Source organism: Vidua chalybeata, chromosome 6 (genome assembly GCF_026979565.1).
Source record: "Vidua chalybeata isolate OUT-0048 chromosome 6, bVidCha1 merged haplotype, whole genome shotgun sequence".
In the NCBI taxonomy this organism is placed as follows: Eukaryota; Metazoa; Chordata; class Aves; order Passeriformes; family Viduidae; genus Vidua; species Vidua chalybeata.
The window spans coordinates 15,025,838-15,044,960 of NC_071535.1; the positions used below are offsets into that span (position 1 = coordinate 15,025,838).

A 19,123-nucleotide genomic window follows, 5' to 3' on the forward strand; every position below is an offset into this window, starting at 1 on the left:
GAACAGCTCAGCCATTGGTGAATGGTGGTAAACCTGCTTCACGGCACTTATCTTCATCTTCTTTTGGAAGATTCCCAGGAAATACTCCTTTATAAGAAGGGTGAGACTCACAGTTTGAGACTGCCTTTATTTATTACTGGTTAATATTTCTGGGCTACTCTCTTCCATCATTTGCAATTGTTTGATGCATTTGAGACTAGGTTGCTGTTCATATACATTACAGCAGTTGCATTTGTTCAGTATTCTCTTTGGGCACTTGCAGCAATGGCATGTATTTTATACAGGTTTTTCAAGTGCTGAAGTCCACATTAAGTACTTTTCAGATCTTGATAGGTTAGGTGGTCCTTAATAGAGATACAGAAAGGATCATGTGATTGTGAGGAGACCATTCAATAAATTGCCACAGACCTAAAATTCACCATTCCTACAAGACTGAATGAGGTACCTTCTTTATTTACGAGGCCAAGGGTCTCACTGGCTTCTGAGTAGCGACCAGTGGGGTTTCTACTGTGTAGAAATAAAAGATGAGATGTTGACACATAAGTGGAGTCCAGTAAGCTGGGTAGCATGACTGAGGACAAGTGGTGCTCCTTGTAGCTCACTCACCCTGGCCTTCAGAGCTTAGTGCTGGGCAAAATTGTGCTTCCAGATGAATGGTTATATTCATCTCAGGTAGCACACAGGGTAGAGTAGGTGCTCTTGACACCAAAATATCATTTCCAATAAATATTGCTTAGGATTTGCATACCCTTTGGGATGTAATACTGTGTTCTACTGACCAGCCTGAGCCCGTGGTCTTTGCTCTGTTTGGAGTGAAGAGATGTGGACATACGCATACAAGGTCCAAGAACACTGGATTCATCAGCATTCAGCTTTGTGCTTCTAGGTAATATGTATCTGAAGCCATGTAATGTTTAACAGAGGAAAACAGCAGTACGAGTAAAGCAGCAAGAAACAGCACAGCCCACTGAGAGCACGAGCCCTCTGAATGTAAAGTAAGTACCCAGTTATCTTTACCATAATGATTTTGACCCAGCTGTATGGTATTTAGCTAAGTGAGTCATAAAGCGCATCTGCTGTCAAAGGTGAAACCTAGTTTCTAAGTACTCAAATGACAGCTGAACTTAATTTCAAAAAATACTGAATAGCAAATTCTGGGGATTCATTACAGCAGCTCCACAGAGTATAACTCTGCTCTGAATATTAATCCCAAATAGCTCAAAAACATCTAGAAAAAATATGCTTCAATAACAGAAGAATTCTGACTTCTCAACTGTCAGTTTTATTTATCATTACTAATTTTCCTTAAATCAGATAACCAAAACTGAAGTGAATGAGTAAATGTCTTGCATACACTAAGATGACCCAGACAGAATTCACAAACTGATCTTGCTATGCCAATGTCCTCTGTAAATTCCAATTTACCCAGATCACACAGAGCAAAGCTGCAGAAAGACAAGCTGGCTCCTTTTCACCCAAATCTTAGTGGTCAGAGTGCTGTCCCAGGGTGGAGAGAATCACAGTAATCATCTCATCTGCTCTGCTGAATCCATGTCTTTGAGTGCCTTTACATTAAATGGGGGTAAGCAGGTAGCCTGCTGTTCTTGAACAGCTTGAAGCTGTTCTGCTTCAAGCAGAACATTAGGTGAAGACTATTCTTCACTGGCACCAGTGACTATTTTCTAGTCACTGGTGCCATATTTTTAATGGGAATAGCTCTTGTTTTCTGAAAGGTAAAGCATCTTAGACACCAGAAATCATCCCAGCATGTTCTTGGTAGAACTGGTAAAAAAGAAAGCAGTAAGCAAAGACAAAAAGTGGTCACAGTCACTACAAATGTCCAAGATGCCCTGATCCAGTCTTGCTGCTGAGCGCTACTCTGGCCTTAAGCATATTTACCTTACAAAAGAATACTTTCATGCTGATATGAAGCTTGGAAAGACAGGAGAGACCAAGTCCACACTAATGGTCCCACCTTCCTATAACCAGATGTGGGATACACACAAGAAGGAACCCATCTGGAAGACAAGTGGCACACGAGTGATCATTTAAAATAGACAAACGTATTCTGATTTAATCAGGTATTGAAGCAGAAAAATTTTAGCAGCTCTTAGGATTAGCTGCTTTGTAAAATGAGTCAGAAATAAGAGAAAATAGGACTTTTGAATTCTGCAATCTCATATTGTTTTCCTTTGATATAGCAGTGTAGCATTGTTTTTTAACATAAACCTCATTCATATGCTAATAGCATAATAACTCCCGGAGGTCTTAGGAGATAAGCACAAAATAATTAATCAGAAGGCTTCTAATATGTTGCTTTGCCATAAAAAAAAAAAAAAAAAAAAAAAAAAAAAAAAAAAGCACATTTTCATTTCTTCTCTCCCTTGGACTCCTGTTTTTCTATAATACTCACATGTTTCTTTCCCCACTAACAAAGAATTTTTGCAGCTAGAGTATAGTAGAACTGATGTAGGCAGCAATGGATAGGGATTACAGGTAAACTCAGAAGCACAAGGATTTAAAAAACACTTCCATAGCAAAGGAGGAGGTCAAGACATAACAGTGATTTCCGCTTGAAGGCAGTAGCAGACAGAAATGAAAGATGAGGTGTCGATACAGCCAACCTCCAGCATCCAAGAATTTTTGTTCTTTGTCCATGCAGTATCTGTGAAGAATGATGAAGGCCTTGCTCCCACTGTACTTGCTGGTGGCCATGCTTCAGCCCAATGTCCACAGTCTGACCCAGACTGATCACCACACGGACCAGCCTGAGGCAACTGACCCCCAGGAGCAGCATTCTCTTGAGGTAGATGCTCTCAAGTCCTGCCAAAGGATAATCCCAAGCAATACAGACTTTGCCTTTCAATTTTACAGGCAAGCAACCGCTCAAGAACCTGACAAGAACATTTTCTTTTCCCCAGTCAGCATCTCTGCTGCCCTTGCCCTTCTGGCCCTGGGCTCCCGAGGCAGTAGCCAGGCTCAGCTGCTGGAAGGACTGGCCTTTAACCTCACAAGCATCCAGGAGGAGGAGATACATGATGGCTTTCGTCAGCTCCTCCGCTTGCTGAACCGCCCTGGCAGCCAGGTGCAGCTGAGCATGGGCAACACCCTGTTCATGGACAAACACCTGAAGCCAATGAAAACATTTCTGAAGGACATAAAAAAACTGTACAGAGGAAAAGCTGTCTCTAGTAGCTTCCAGAATTCCACTGAAGCTAAAAAAGAGATCAATGATTATGTAAAGAATAAAACTCATGGAAATATAAAACAAATACTTGAGGACCTTGATCCAAACACTCTGATGGTAATTGTTAACTACATTTATTTCAAAGGTAAGTTACATAGATGCTATTTACTGCATCTGTTTTGTGTTGTTTCACCTGAAGTAAAACAAGTACACCAAGTTATTTTTGAATATTTTTTAAATAAATGTGTTTAGATGAGACTATAATGAAAAAAACCCAAAAGTTTTCAACTCTGAAGCCTCTTCCACATCTCAATTTTTCTAGCATATATTTAGACTTCTAAGCATAAAAGTTCATTTACTTGCAATATTCAGGCTCAGGGAATTGCCAGGGAAATTGTACATTGTTAAATTATCCTGTCAGACTTCATCTACTTATTAGTTTAAAAATCAAAATGTTTTCACATTGTACATGTGAATTAGAAAACTAAATTCTGAAGGTGATGATGATTAACAAAAATTGCCATTTACTTACAGTCCATGACTATTACATGGGTAGGTACCTCTGGAGTTGTCATCATATTACACACATCCCAAGAGGTATTTGAATGTATTGCTTTGAAATTATTAACTTCTTCTTGGGTGTTCATTTGTAGCAGCATGCAGGACATACACGGAATTTCCCACCCTGAAAGGAAAATATTTGGAAATGATGAACTTTTAGCAAAATAAAGAAAGATTTTATTTCAAATACTTTATAAATTTGGGTGATGTAATCTCATGTTTCCTAATCCGAGCACCACACCAGAGTAAATTTCTTTCCTGGAGAGCAAGGGAGAAGGCTTAAACTTATAAAGTAACCAGAATATTGTGGCATTTACATTCCATTATTTATTTTTCAAATTAGGCTATTTCTATTCAACATTAAAAAACAAAAAAAGCCAAAAAAACATACTTACAGAATGGTAAGCTGTAACCCCAGTCTATTTGTTCAGTGAATGACCTTTTTTATTACAAAATAAAATATCATAGAAAATTCAATTGAATAAACATAAAGACCAAAGCATTTTGAGGACTAAAGACCTTGAGGCCCTATTCCATTTACCATACTGCAGTTATGTTCAGGTCCAAAAGTTTGTATTTCTCTAGCATGTAAGCTTTTCCTTAGTGCTACAAGGTGAAAAACATATAAAAAACCATGTGAGGAGCATAACATGCTACCTTTTAAAAGTTAGACATCTGCTGTGAAACTTGCTTTATAAGCAATATTCTGAAAACAGCAAATCCCTCGATTCTGGTCAGTTTTCATTTGCTTCAAATAAAACATAAGGAAATACAATGAAGTTACTTCATTTAATTTATCTGACTTAGAAAGATTGTGTACAAATCCATACAAAATTTAACCTGTGGTATTTAATTATTACAGAGAATAAGACATTAATAAACTTTGAATACTTTTTATTTCCAAGTGTAAATATTTAGATATGGTTTTATTTATTGTACTTTAGTCTGGACAATATTAATATATCCTCACTGAAAAAAGTATTCAATTCCATTCTTTCTCTTTTGGTTTTAAGCTTACTGGGAAAATCCTTTCAATATTAAGGGGACTCACAAGGACTTTTTCCATGTGAATGCAAAGACCTCAGTTGAAGTGGAAATGATGATTCGAGATGGATTTTATAAAGCCTACTCTGACAGGAAGCTGTCTTGCAAGGTGGTGCAGATTCCTTACAAGGGAGATGTTACAGCATTGTTTATCCAGCCCAATAAAGGAAAAATGAAACAGTTGGAACGTGTCCTGACAAAAAACACTGTTTCTAAATGGGAAAGATCTCTTCAAAGATGGTAAATATAGAATTTTGATTTGATGAATCGAGGTAGTCAGAATCCGAAGTCTGAATGCTATGGTCAGGTGTAGCAACATCTACAACAGTCAGGTGTTACAGTTACTATTTTGCATTTTTGATGGGAGGTTTAAACAATAGAAGTAGTATAAAGGATCAGACCAAATTATTTGATACTTTCAGCAAAAATTAGAATCAGAAAAATTTAGAAAATTGCCTTGTGATGAAAGAAGAGATCTCTGAGGAAATTTAATTCTTTTTCCCTCATACATTTTTTAGTTGATGCTAAGTATTGCCATTTCCTTTGCCACAAGCAAAATATTTTGAGTGGTAATACTGTGACAGCAGTTAGATCCCTCAGAGGGAATGGGGTATGAATTCCAAAAGCAGAACCTTCAAGGTTTGAAAAAGAAATCAAACTTTGTCCCAAAAATGCTGGCAGCACTACTGTTTACTGTCTCATAAAGTGATTGTGTTGCAGAATTATAAAAGAAATATGAACTGATGTCTTTCTCCTTCCATACTTTTCTATCCTCCAGACCAGCATCTTCCTATCTTCTTTTTCTTGCCTTGTTTCTTAGATGAAAAACTAGCATTTCAGCACAAAAGAACCACCATCAAGTTAGGAATCTTCAGTCCAAGACATGTTCTGATTGCAATAACTACCATAATTTATTTTTGAATTGACAGGAGGATGGAATTGCATATTCCCAAACTATCAATTTCAGGCACCTATGACTTAAAGAGGATCTTAATGAATCTGGGTGTAACTGATGTGTTTTCTAATTGGGCTGATCTGTCTGGAATCACAGTAAACCCTGATGTGAAGGTTTCAAAAGTAAGTTTATGAGCAGAAACAGCTGTCTATGGATTCCTTAACAGCCAATTGCCTCACCCTAAGCTCACCTGTGAAATTTTACTCATTGCTAGGGCTAGCTAATACTTGAAATAGAACATTTAGCTGATAAAGTCCCTTTAAACTCCCTCAGACTTCTCCAAGATCTGGAGATAAGGATATGTTCTCTTGTCTGACAAGCAAAGGTGGAGGATAGATGGAGGGGTGGGTTTAGCATTTAACCAGGAAACTAAACACAACATATTTTCTGCATGTAAAAGAAGTGCCTATGGGTAACTGTGTTGTGCATGTCTTGCATCAGCATATCCACCAAAAAAGTGGCCTTTTTCTAACATGCATTCTGTAATTTTAAAGGATTTAGAAACTGCTGTCACCATTAAAGGCTCTGTTGAGTGCCAAAAATATAAAATGGACCAGACTTGAAGAAAACATCCCATTTACTAAAAATAATGTGAAGATAGTTTAATTAACTTTGTGTTAATTTGAATAATTTCACACCACATCTTCCACATACATTAATTCTTGCTGTATTTTATTGTAGGCTACTCACAAGGCCCTGCTGAAGATTCATGAGAATGGCACAGAGGTTGCAGCAGCCAGCAGCATAGATTTTCTTCCTCATTCTGCTCCACCCATTGTTAAATTCAATCATCCATTCTTGCTGCTGATTGTTGATCAGTATACTCAGGCCATCCTCTTCATGGGAAAAATTGTAAACCCAACTGAAAAATGACTGGTCAGTGGCTGGTCTTATTGATTTAAATTGCATTTTATTGAATTATTGATCATTGTCAAAAATTAAAATTAATGTATAAATTAATTAATAATTTAATAATAATTAATGTTAAAAAATAAAATAATAATTAATGTTATAATTATATCCCAACAGTTACTAACAATTTTTTTTTTCCCAAAAAAATCAGGAAAGAGTGCAGTCTTTCTTAGAAACATTCTTTTTGCTTCATCCTTCCGTAGAGAATAACCACTGAGATAAACCTATTAGTGAATTGTGAAGCATTTGATAAATCAGCCTTTTAGTGATCAGTGCCATCTTTGAAAAGCAAGGTAATATCCAGCTGAGAGACTCAGTTGAAATACTGTAAGTAAATAAAATTTGAGTGGATAAATCCAAATGAATTCTCTGCAAACTACAGGTTGGCTTCTGACATTGGTAGGGTTTCCAGCAGAAGGAAGGCATACCTGCAAATTACACACTGGGAGAGTCGGTCACTTTAGACCAGGCCTAGGCTCTTCCTTTGAAGGTCAAGTCTTATTCCATACTCTCCTTTAGGACATTCACAGCTGATGGCATCCACCCACATTGTGTTGGCTTCCCTGAGATGGCCATTAATGAAACAAACGCTACACAAACATCCTATGTGGAAGCAGTGCTGGGAAATGTTTTGGCTAGATATCTAAAAGTTTCTACTGGCATTGCATTATAGATTTAATCTTGTATTTCTTGTAAGTGGATGTTCAAAAAGGACAGGATATGAATACCTGGAAGGGGAAGAAACCAAACATTGAGATTAATCCTATTTCCAGAGTTTATGTCTATGCTGGTAAATAAAGAGCCCTAAGGTCTGTTCCCTAACCATGAGGTCAGCTGCCTCATCACAGGTTGTATCCACATTGCTTAATTCTGACCCTGGCAAGTCATCCCATCTACTTCTTGGAAATGGCCCTTGGCCTGTGCTAACTCCAAAAACATGCTTAGCACTTGTTTGGAAGAATCATATGGTAGCATGTGTCTGAACTGTACTAAAAGTATAAGAATGTGTCTACAGGCTGATGGCCCTGTCTGTTCCCCAGAACTGCTCTGTGTACTGGGACAAATGGAGCCAGAGTGAACAACAGGGGAGTGGGAAAGTGTCCCTTCATCACTCAGCCCTACAAGCTCCCTCTCTGCTCTCAATTTGCATTTTTTTTTGAATAACACTAAGTTCCAGGTGATGCTGATAGGCCTTCACAACTACTTCTCAGAAATGAGGGAACTGGAGACCATGATGTGGAATAAGACTAGGCAGTTCAATAAACGCCCTTCAAAACTACGTCAAGTCACAGACTGCAAGACTCCCATGTACTTAGCACAGATGTGTTTGGGTGGTCTCTCCTGATTAGTCCTGTGCATTCACTGTAATTATGTATGCTTATTTTCACAGTAAATGTGAGTGCTCATTTTCAAAAAGGCTGCTCCTCATTAAGGATTTGTGCTGTTCCTTAGATGATACCGCAACCCTTTGATGACGCAGTTACCAGAAACACTTCAAAGCTGAGCACATAGAATCTACCATGAAGAATAAAATATGAAAGTTTAATTCTATTATGTTGTAACATAAATGAACTCAAATGCCATTTAAAATGTTATACAACTTACTGTGGAAGCACAGGCATTGTCCATCATCTATATCCCCTTTCCTCCTTAAAAATATTGAAACCAAGATTTTTGTTATGATCCAGAAAGTCTGTCACTAGGTCAAGGACCCAGCTGCTTGCTAAGTGTGGCCTGATGCTGCAAATTGGAACGAGCTGGCAGAAAAAGGCCATTGGAGAGTCTCCTTTGGCAGGTGGACCCCTTATTGAGAAAGGCTCAGCACCCAAAGCCAGCATCATGCAGTTATCCTCCAACAACTGTGCAGGGGCAGGCAGAGAGAGCAGGCAGAGATGGAGGTGATAAAGAGCATAGCTCCCCACTCCTCAGACCTGGCAGTGATGTTAAAGCAGAGCACAACTGCAGCAATACTACTGCCAAATTAGTGCTGGGCCAGAGAGATATAATCAAATCCTAGGTGGTCAATTCATTCTCAAAGACAGTGCCAGACCAAAGGGAAACTCAATTTTTTTGATTGCTAAAAATGTTTAGAAGTTATTTTACTGACAAATCAGAATGACAAATATGACTATAACCTCATAAAGTAATAACTATAGAAGTTCTCAAAGGGCCAGATGGATGAATTTAGGAGTTGTTTTCGGCATGGTACCCATATATGAAATCTATTTACAATTTTACTTTTTTCTTTATCCATGATTGCATGAAATGTTCCTTTGCTGCATGTGAGCCTGTTGTCTTTAACTGCCAACAGCTCAGTGGCCACAAGAAGAATAAAACTAAGCTCCACAGGAACAGCAGGCCCACGATGGATATCCTTTTGGGTGCTGTCAATGGATAGTCCTCAGAAACACACACTCTTCCTTATAGCTTTACAGGCAACTGACTGCCCAAGAACCTTGCAAGTGTTTTCTTCTCCCTGGTCAGCTTCTCTGCTGCTTTTGCTCTGCTCTCCCTGGTCTCTGGAGCCACCAGTCAGGCTCAGGTGCTGAAAGGGATGGCCTTTGACCTCACTGGCACTCAGGAGGGCACAAAAAATTTTCATTTTCTGTCATTTATTTTAATTCTGGGAGTTACACATGCCATCTTTAAGTTCTTGTACCATTGTTATTAATTCAGGGTTTTGGTCTGTAGTCCCAACTACTTGAGTTTGATGTATCTTTTGAAAAGAGAAAGTCAAGTTAAGATACATTTTGAGAGCAAAATTTTGGTCTTGAATTCTACTTACTATTACTTATTTTCACCCCTGTTTTAATTGAGTGTTTTTTATAAAACTTCTAACAACTAGTTTTGAAAATCTTTGGTAGTGTCAGGTATGTCTACAACTCTACTATCTGGGAACTTAATGGAAAATATATCAGGAAAATCTGAGATGAGCTGTCAGTGACAGATCACCCATACTGAACATTACAGTGCTGGCTGATTGACTTAAATGAAATTCACATCAGGGCCTAAATGCTTGTATGCTTTTGGAAACACTTTTTCATTCAATGCTAGGAGATTACTTTCTGAACACAGATGAAATAATCATCTGAGGTAAAATGTCTGTTAAGAGAAAAGGAATCACACCTGATAAAAAAAAGGATTTTATTTTTCTTCTGAGATATATCAGAGAAGGAAAAAATAGAGTATTTGGTTCTGCTTCTACAGCTTTCTTCTAGCAGATTATGAGTTTATATGAAAATTCAATTCAAAGATTCTTACTGCACTGGTGAAGGAAGCTGAAAACAAAGTAGGAAACTTCTAGTTTCTATTCCCAGTTCTGTCACAAACTTTTGCTTAGCCTTCAGCTTTCTTTTTCTTTCCATTAGTCATTCTGGTTTTTGAAATGGGAGCCTAAAGCACTTTCATTATTTGAGAAGAAAAGGATTAAATATTTGTAAGACATAGAGAGTATATCTGGAATGCCCTCTACAGAAAAAGATAAAATTACTGAAAGGAGTTTATTTTTATTCTACATATACCAGTTTTGCAATGATACCAATCTCCTGATTTTAATGGAGTTATGTATGTCAAGAAGTCAATTTAGATGAACTTTTGTAGACATACCTTGAATAATACATCTTTATAGGGGAACAAGAAATAGCTGGATGATGATTTATCGTGCAATGTACACATTTATCTTGCTGATCTTTTGTTTATATAGTTAGAAATCCTTTGCCCTGGAAAGCCCTCAAATATAACAAGCAAAGCCAGCATACAGTAATCAGATGACCAAGCAGCAACTGAAATATGATAATCTGATGACCAAGCAGCAACAGAAATAAGTTCATGATACACGATGAAACTGCTCCTGTAAGGAGGAACCAAGACACATTGCATAACTGAGCAGAGTCAGGGAGAGCAGAAAGAGAGATAATTAAATCATTCCTTAATTCCTTCCATATAGACCATTATCAGGCCAATGGGAAAAGCATGTTTGTCAGTCCTTTATATGACTACCCTGGTTCCTGGAGCAAGAGTCCCCCTGTCTGAGCCACCACTTATCTCAAAACATCCAGGAACTCCACACTCTCTTCTGTGCAATTCCCCTGGATGGCTCTCCTTTGCAAAACTACACAAAACTTCTAGTTTTGTGTATTGGCCTTGCATATCCCCATGTTCTGTGGACACAGCCATTTTCAACAACAGGAATGTGCAATGAAGTAACAAACTGCTTTCTTCTCCCTGTGTTTTTCCTGGCTGACATGCAGGTGATATGTGTGACTATGTGTGGTCATTCACCCTCATTTTCCATTGCCTTCAACAGAAGCAACATATATTATCCAAGAGTCTCTATTTCTGGCACCTACGACCTAAGGGAGATTTTCAAAGGACTGGGTGTGACTGATGGATTCATTAACCATGCTGACCTGTCTGGAATTGCTGGGAAGCTGATTCTTTGAAAATGGTCATTTGTGGGTCTTAACCTTGTCTAGGAAGACACTTGGGCCAGGGTCAGAGGAATCTGGTGCCTGGGAGTTGTGAGCAGGGACAGAAGCAACTTTCCACTCTCTCCCTGACATGCTGTGTTCTGCTGCATCTCCTGGGAGAAAGGAGAGGAATCACTACAGCAGCTTTGCTGTTCCCAGAAATCCTTCTCAAGAAACAGTGGCATCCTTTAGATGGTTAGCCAAGCATTAGGACTGGGCTGAAAGATTAATGCTATCTATGTAGGCAGGCCTAGGCTTGAGAGAAATATCTTGTCTTTGCTAGAGTTAAGCAACAGCATACTTGCTACTCCTGAGACTTGGTCATTTTACATAATACTGCAATAAGCGTTCTGGGTACTTGCACATATCATGAAAAAAAACCCTCTCTGTAGGAATACATTCTGACCAAACCTGCCTCTGTCTTGTAAGAGAGAGTAGTTACATAGCAATAACAATGATGATTGATTCCTATGTGTAGATAAATTGTAAGTTTACCTGGGGCGAAATCATGTACATTCAATGGAAATAATTAGTCATTGCTAATTAGGATAAGTGCCATGCACCTCATCCTTAAATAACCTTCTAAATAGCTAAATTGTGCCTGTTTCAGCTTCCTCTGAGAGGGATCCCAGAGTAAGATACATATGATATGTATGTAATTTATGCTTAGCTTATGTGCAAGGGGTTAAGGTCTTCTCTCTTCTCCCCATTTAACATTTTGCTGTGGAAAAGTTTGCCTATTTCATTCTTTTATTTGTTTTCTTATTTCAGTTATTTTTCAAGCTATGCTATGCTTTGCTTTTCACTTAGTAGTTTCTAAAATACTCATCAATGGTCCTTCAAAAAGCTAACCAGTGTTCTGAGCCCATCTCACCCTAGGGCAGGGTGGAGCTGTACCTGAACAAACTTGCTGCTGCCTTGGGTACTCAATTAGATGGCATTGCTGCATCAGGGTATCCTGTGCAGAAAGTTCAGTGGGATAGGGCATCCATGTTCTCGGCCTTTTCTTAGCTTTTCAGTTCTTCCCATGTTCTATTTTCAGGAACTGATTTACCACAGTTATTGGTACAGCATTTTTACATACAGTTTAGCTTGAGCCAAGAGTAGCAAAGTCTCTGATCTTTCTCTCCCTTTAGAGCCCTAGGTGCTGGCATCATTCTGGCTGTGTGATGGGAAAAAGACTTTAAATATTTGATATCCCGGAAAAAAATAGTTTACTTAATCTTTGCTTTGCAAATAACTCTTATTTGTCCTGTTTAATCTTTACCAGGGGACATTAACTTAATACTAGAAAGCAAATGAATGAGGGAAGAAGCGCTGTGAAAGAAAAGTCCAGCACAGTAAGTACCATACTATACTTTCTTAGAAGTCTTTGAATTTATGCTCTGTGTGATCCCTTCTATTTACTGCTGAGATTAATTTATTTTGTACAGTAATTGGAAATTATTTTAGCTTCTGAAAGCATTTTCTGGATGTTTGAAGCAAAATTCATTCAGCAATCCATCTCCTAGCTATAGTGACAGGATGATAGGGATTTGAAGTCCAAAAAGAATACCCAACAATCAGTACCAAGATGAAGAACAAAGTCTTGTCTCTGCTCCCAGAGGAATAAATTTAGCTGAAATCTCAATGTCTGGAATAGTTATTCCAGGCTGATGCAGGGCTAATGAGAGTAGCTTCATTTCTGTCTAGTATGCTTAAACACCAGGCTACTTGCAGTCAAGTGGCCTGGAAGAGAAATCAGTCTCTCTCAAAGGCAGATTTGGGGAATTATGAAATGAATTGTTATCAGAACAAAATGAATTATTAAAAGCTAGAATGCCTTTTTTTCCTGAGTCAGTGTTTATACCCAACATTTTAGACATGCTGAGTATAGCTCCCATACTCAGCACTTCAACAGCTTATATCTCCAGTTTTTCATAATGGATATCCAGAAAAGGGGAAACCTGGAAATAACAACTCCCCCTAATAAGTCTGGTGCAAGACCTGAACCTGGCATTAGACACACAGCCTGAGGCAGATTCTGGGCAGAATCTCATTCAGGATAAGTATACAGCTGCTATGAACAGTATTCAGACCATCTCTATATCCCTGAGGGCCAGTGCTTGCTTCATGGGTTTGAGTTTCTGTCACTTGAGATAATTTAGGTGTGGCACTATATGGAGAGCATTCTTCTCCAATATGTCGCAGTATTCCTCCCCCAAAAGGACAGAAGAGAGACTGTGGGGTTATGTAGAATTTGCTTATGTTGGTTGAAGGAAAAGGAAATGTTACCAAATTACATATACACAGCAAGGCAGATTCCATTGTAGCTTCTCCTAAGCTCTTGAGTCTTGAGCTTTGCAATTTTATGGATAGCTTATGTGCAATATAGAGTGTAAAAAAAAAAACTTCTTGATTTCGCCTCAATTTGCTGAAACACCTTAAGGTAAAATCTTGAAATAATATAGGTCTTCAGTCAGAGCTGTTATATAAGAGGCAGAAATATATAAACAGTTTAAGGGTGGATTGAGGTAATTTAGGTATTTAGGTGGACTTTATAAACTGCTATAACTATCTCTGCAAGGCTTGAAAACCAAAGTCATAACAAGACCATGGGTACCACAGAAACATATCTGCAAAAGTTGGTCCCTCTGCCACAGACCTCACCAGATAGATGGGTGCCAAAACATGAGCTCAGCCATGTATCCCAAGGCACTGAGGAATGCACTGAGGCCATGCTAGTCAGAAGCAAGAAATATTTCACACATAATACCTCAGGAAAGCTGATTCTTCCCTGGTCATACCACATTATTGTCTTATTTCCTTTGCTTCTTGGTCACAAACTAAGAGAACTGACTAGAAATAAACTGTAGGCCAGTCCATTCCAGAGGCCAAGTAGAAGAGTAGTTCTAATGACTGATATCTGAAAATCAGTATCTAGAATACAAAATCTTTTTATCCAGTAACGAAAAACCTCTCTAGATCTAAAAGTTGGTCTGTTCTTTCTTAACAGGACTGTTCAGGACAATGAAGTCTGCATCGTATTTGTGTTTGCTGCTTCTTGGACTTCAAGTCCAGGGTCAACAGCAGGTACAACAAATACCAGTCGCAGAAGATCAGTCCCAGGCTGATCGTGAAAACTTGCCTTATGTCAAGCTAGCCCCCAGCAATGCTGACTTTGCATTTAAGCTTTACAAGCAGATCAGAGATGACACGGGCGATGGAAACATTTTCTTCTCTCCTTTGAGTATCTCCACTGCCTTTGCAATGCTCACCCTGGGGGCCAGATCAAACACGCTCAGAGAGCTGCAGCAAGTCCTTGCCTTCAACCTGACACAGATGGAGGAGCAGGAGGTTCATGAGGGATTTCAGCGTATCCTCCAGATGCTGAATGACCCTCACCGAGAAGAGCAATTGAACATGGGCAATGCCCTATTTGTAGATAGCCAAGTGGAATTGCTTCAAAACTTTTTAGATCGTGCCACGAATTTTTATTATGCTGAACCTGTTTCTAGTAACTTCCAGAATATTCCACAGGCTAGAAAGGAAATCAATATGTATGTGGAAACAAAAACACATGGCAAAATTGTTGATTTAGTCAAGAGTCTTGATTCGGGAACAATGATGGTTCTCATTAACTACATTTTCTTTAAAGGTGAGTGACAGACATGGGTAGCAGCTATACAAATAAGCTCTGGAAGTTCTAAGAAACAAAACTTTTTCCCGTTGTAAACACATCATCTAATTTAAAACACATCTTTCTGGCTTTAAATTACACAGGAAAATATTTGAAAGACAGGTATGAAGAATCATTTTCTATATGAGAAATTTTTAAAAAATGAAAAAATATCAGAACCAGCAGAAGTACTGATCAATGTCATATAAATTTTAAACCAGGTTCAGAGCTGAAGATATTCAGAACTTATGATCATTTGTTGAAAAGCACAGGTATTTGGCTGTGTAGGACATGGTCAAACACAGATGACACTTGCATGAAAAGAATAAGCCTGAAGCTTGTATGGTTGGAGTCTGTGAAAGATTTACCTTATCTGAACAGGCAAAGATTCATCTCTTTTCCACTGCAAGCCTTGGCCTATACTTTTCTTGTGTGATTTTTATTAAAACCGTTGAAAAGAGATGAAGCTTCTTTCCATGGCCAGGCAACAAGCATCCTTAAATTGAGATAGGCTTGTTGCTGTCTCTACAGTTCAAGTATATTATCTTAAGCATCAATTAATGTGACATGCCTTTATTAGTCCTTTTTTTTTTCAATTCTATACTAATTCTTTTTTTCAAAGGCTTCTGGGAAAGACCTTTCAACAGTTTAAACACGAGAGATGATGACTTCTTTTTGGATGCCAAGAATTCTGTTAAGGTCAAAATGATGCATCAAAACAAGAACTATAATGTCCACAGGGATGAGAAGTTGTCTTGCTGGGTAGTAGAAATCCCATACAAAGGAAATGTCACTTCATTGTTTGTTCTGCCTGATCAAGGGACAATGAAACAGGTGGAAGATGCTCTGCTAAAAGAAACAGTGTCTAACTGGTTGAGAGCATTTGAAGAAAGGTAATATTTTAATTGTGGCTTTGTTTAAATATTGAATAGACTAAAACTACTCATCCAGGAAAGGTAAAGCTTAGGATACCATGATCAGTTGCTAAGTACAGCTCTGAGGAACAAGCACTACTCAGCTTCTTTAACTCAGACAAGCTATCTTGTGATTTCACACCAAAGGGGAACCCTCTCAACTCCCCCAGTCACAGCTCCCAGTTGTGAGGATCCTGCACACGGGTAGATTGCCCTCAGGAACATGTCTTCAGTAGAAGGAATCCAGTTAAAAAGAAAATACAATTTCTTTTTCTCCAGTCTGGATACCTTCCAGTCAGTCACTTTCATAAACCATCACTCTACCCCTGTACCACAGATCAACTTGTGGCTGGTGGGACAGGTACCTCAGTTTCTGCTTCTCTAACATGAGATTTATCTCTGTCTTAGAAAGCCAAGCTTTAGCTCTGTGGGTATTTGGGATGGATATATACCTGCAACAGATACTGCATCAAGGGATCTTGCAATAACAAACTCACATTTTTATTTATTTTTGAAAAGAAAAATCTACTTGGATCTTCCAAAATTCTCTGTCTCCGGTTCCTATGATGTTAAGAGCCTGTTTAAGAAAATGGGTGTGACAGAGCTGTTCAGTGATCAGGCTGATCTCTCTGGAGTGGCAAAAAATCTTCTTCTGAAGGTTTCCAAAGTAAGTATGCAAGCAGGGATGGTAATCAAGAGATTTTTCTGCCTTGTTTGTATGCAGGTTTAATCCTACAAATAGGCTGATCCTACCCTTGAAGTGTAGTCATTAATTATGGTAATAAAGGAAGGAAAAGGTTAGGCATCAAATGGCTGCTGTTCCTACAGTTTAATATTAAATTGTTTACTGCATAGTGATCCTACAAACTTTGCTGAAAGTATCTGAAGGAGAAAACAACTGGAAAGCATAGCAGGAATAATTTCACAAAAAGCTGATGTTAAAGAAGCAATGCATGACAAAAATCATAGTTACAACGTAAGTCTGGGAATAGTCATTCTTATGTATAAACCTTTCATTATCACATTGTCTGAGCATTTCAGAATTTATATAGACAACAGACTTGTGGGACAGGGATAGCCCCATTTCACAAGCAAGATATGAGAAAACAGACAAACAAAATGATTTCTCTAGAGTCCCAAGCAGTATATGCCTCGTGTCATGAGGGAGGTGAGCCTTCCCTCTATCCTTCACTTGTGAGACTACCTCTGGAGTTCAACATATCCAGTTTGGGGCTCCAGATACAAGGGACACATGGATACCCTGGAGCAGAGTGATCCAGAGGAGGGTAAGCAGGATGGCTGTGTGGCTGGAGCCCTGGATGATGAGGAGAGGCTGGGAGAGCTGGAGCTGCCAGTCAGGAGAAGGGAGGGTGAAGGGGCCACTGGCTGCAGATATTTATTAGAAAGGTAGAGACAAGATGGACACAGACTCTTCTTGCAAATGAACTGTGATACATCAAGGGACAACACACAAAAGATAGAAAATGGGATATTCTGATTGGGTTTTACATTAAAAAAAATTCACCATGAGGGTGATCAAAAACTAGTATGGGTTATTTATGAAATTTCTGTCCTTTGAAATACTCGAATCCTGACTGGATTAAATCCTGAGTAACCTCATTTGGTGTCAGAGGTGACACAGTGCAGAAGGGTTGGCATTCAATGGCCTCTAGAGGTCCTTCCATCATATATTATTTGTGATTCCTCACATTCCTCCTTATGTCATGTGGAAACACCTGGATTGTAGATATGGGATTGATGCCTGGAAAGCCAAGTAAACTGGTGAAGGGTAAGCACAGACTCATGAGAGGAAATTTTGGATGTGCCGCAGACAATGAAGGAAGAAAACAGAGGGCTGTTCAAAACCAATGAAATAGCTCATGTGAATTCCTAAATATGAATTTGCTATACCTACCACAGAAAGTCCTGAAAAATCTTATCCATTGCCTGTGTTACAGAAAGACACTCTATAAAGCTTGTCACTTGTTTTTGCATAGAGAACTATTTTGCTTACACAGAAATTGATGCAAAATGAAAAATTTCTTCTTTTGTGTTCTTTTGTGTCTCAGTTACTCTGAGAAACAACAGAATAATAAATATCCTCTATGTTGCTCAGTCTCTGCAAGCAGGCATGTTTGACTCTGACTGTTAAAGAAGACTTTTCCTGAACTCAGAGCAAACTTGGCTTGTCTTGGAAAGGCTGGACACTAGTATTTTTTTTCACACAAGTTCTACATTCATTCTGTGTTTTCTTTTAAGGATTACCTTCTCACAGTGTTAAAGCAAGCAAAATTTCCCCCAGCTGCTTCTCTCTCTTCTGCACCTAGATTATAATCTCTGTTTCCTTGCAGGCAATTCACAAGGCCGCGGTGGATGTCAGAGAGAATGGCACAGAGGCTGCTGCAGTGACTATGTTAGAATTAGTACCAATGAGTCTACCATTTCCTCCTCCTCCTCACATCACCTTCAACAGGCCCTTCCTGATGATGGTTATTGACAAAACCACTGATGGCCTGCTCTTCCTGGGGAAAATTGTCAACCCAACTGCAAAGGAAGACTAGGCCAGAGCACTTATACTCTCCAGTGCAGAGAGGAGAGCTTGTGCACATCCCAGGAATTTCTTTGTAAAGTAGGACTAGAACTGATCTGATGCATAATTAACAAATAAATAAATCTTCTGTCAAGTTCCTCTTTACTTTAAAACTGACATTCAGGTACAAACATTATAGGCTGTTCTTATAAAATTACTCAGCCCAAGTAGGCAGCCATGGGATCTTCAACATATACACATTTTCTGTGTAGTTATCATGGTGTCAGGGCTTTTTGTATGCAGGTACAACTCCCTGCTGTTGGCTGAGAAACTTCCTGTGTCTCCAATTTCCTGTCCTAGCCTCACAAACCACAAGTCTATCCCTTTCAGCTGGGGAACCCTTCTTTTCCTCCCTCTCATTCCAACATGAATCCCAGAAGAAGTTTCCTTCCTCTTTGAAGTCCTTCCATGGAAAGGGAAACAGAGACATAGAGTTGTTTTACCTTTCCTCTCCTAGATGGTGGATGCTCCTTGGTAAAGAATAATACTTTTCCTTCTAGCTCGACAGCTGCCTTCTACCAGCTTCAAACCTTGCTCCCTTCTGCACTTCTCACTATTTGCTCCAGAAAAAGGGGCCCAACATTTCTGGCAAGGCAAGAATTTAGCTTTTGTGTCAGTGAAAGCTGTACATCATTGCACAAATTATCATATTTAATGGTCTTGTATGCACAGTATTTAATGCACAGTAAAGCATGGGATCCCTAGGAGAACCAGATGTGGCAAAACCCATCCTCTGGTTCCAAAAACTGGTGACTGCATCACTGGTCATGTCTCTCTTATCCAAATGCCAGCTGATCATATTGACCTCTACTTGCTTCAGCAAGCTCAGGCTG

The 19,123-nt window shown here is 38.9% G+C and overlaps 2 protein-coding genes across 3 annotated transcripts; both read left to right on the forward strand.

Moving 5' to 3' along the window:
- Window positions 1-131: 131 nt before the first annotated feature.
- LOC128789168 (alpha-1-antitrypsin-like) lies at window positions 132-12,468 on the forward strand. Of its 2 annotated transcripts, XM_053944769.1 has the most exons (6): window positions 132-995; window positions 2,663-3,332; window positions 4,762-5,032; window positions 5,722-5,869; window positions 6,429-6,623; window positions 12,399-12,468. In XM_053944769.1, the coding sequence occupies exons 2-5, from the start codon at window positions 2,675-2,677 to the stop codon at window positions 6,618-6,620; spliced, it is 1,269 nt and encodes a 422-aa protein (XP_053800744.1). In that variant the 5' UTR covers window positions 132-995; window positions 2,663-2,674; the 3' UTR covers window positions 6,621-6,623; window positions 12,399-12,468. The 2 variants fall into 2 exon arrangements, with proteins under 2 accessions (XP_053800744.1, XP_053800742.1); XM_053944767.1 differs by lacking the exon at window positions 12,399-12,468 and having other exon boundaries at window positions 6,429-8,210.
- LOC128789169 (alpha-1-antitrypsin-like) lies at window positions 12,387-18,384 on the forward strand. The gene is made up of 5 exons (XM_053944770.1): window positions 12,387-12,468; window positions 14,124-14,765; window positions 15,409-15,679; window positions 16,220-16,367; window positions 18,052-18,384. The coding sequence occupies exons 2-5, from the start codon at window positions 14,138-14,140 to the stop codon at window positions 18,259-18,261; spliced, it is 1,257 nt and encodes a 418-aa protein (XP_053800745.1). The 5' UTR covers window positions 12,387-12,468; window positions 14,124-14,137; the 3' UTR covers window positions 18,262-18,384.
- The last annotated feature ends 739 nt before the right edge of the window (window positions 18,385-19,123 follow it).

Coding starts and splice junctions, on each gene's coding strand:
- LOC128789168 (XM_053944769.1), top strand. CDS start 2,675: ATGATGAAGGCCTTGCTCCCACTGTACTTGCTGGTGGCCATGCTTCAG. Junction 3,333..4,761: donor TAACTACATTTATTTCAAAG/GTAAGTTACATA, acceptor TTTGGTTTTAAG/CTTACTGGGAAAATCCTTTC. Junction 5,033..5,721: donor GAAAGATCTCTTCAAAGATG/GTAAATATAGAA, acceptor TTGAATTGACAG/GAGGATGGAATTGCATATTC.
- LOC128789169 (XM_053944770.1), top strand. CDS start 14,138: ATGAAGTCTGCATCGTATTTGTGTTTGCTGCTTCTTGGACTTCAAGTC. Junction 15,680..16,219: donor TTGAGAGCATTTGAAGAAAG/GTAATATTTTAA, acceptor ATTTTTGAAAAG/AAAAATCTACTTGGATCTTC. Junction 16,368..18,051: donor TTCTTCTGAAGGTTTCCAAA/GTAAGTATGCAA, acceptor GTTTCCTTGCAG/GCAATTCACAAGGCCGCGGT.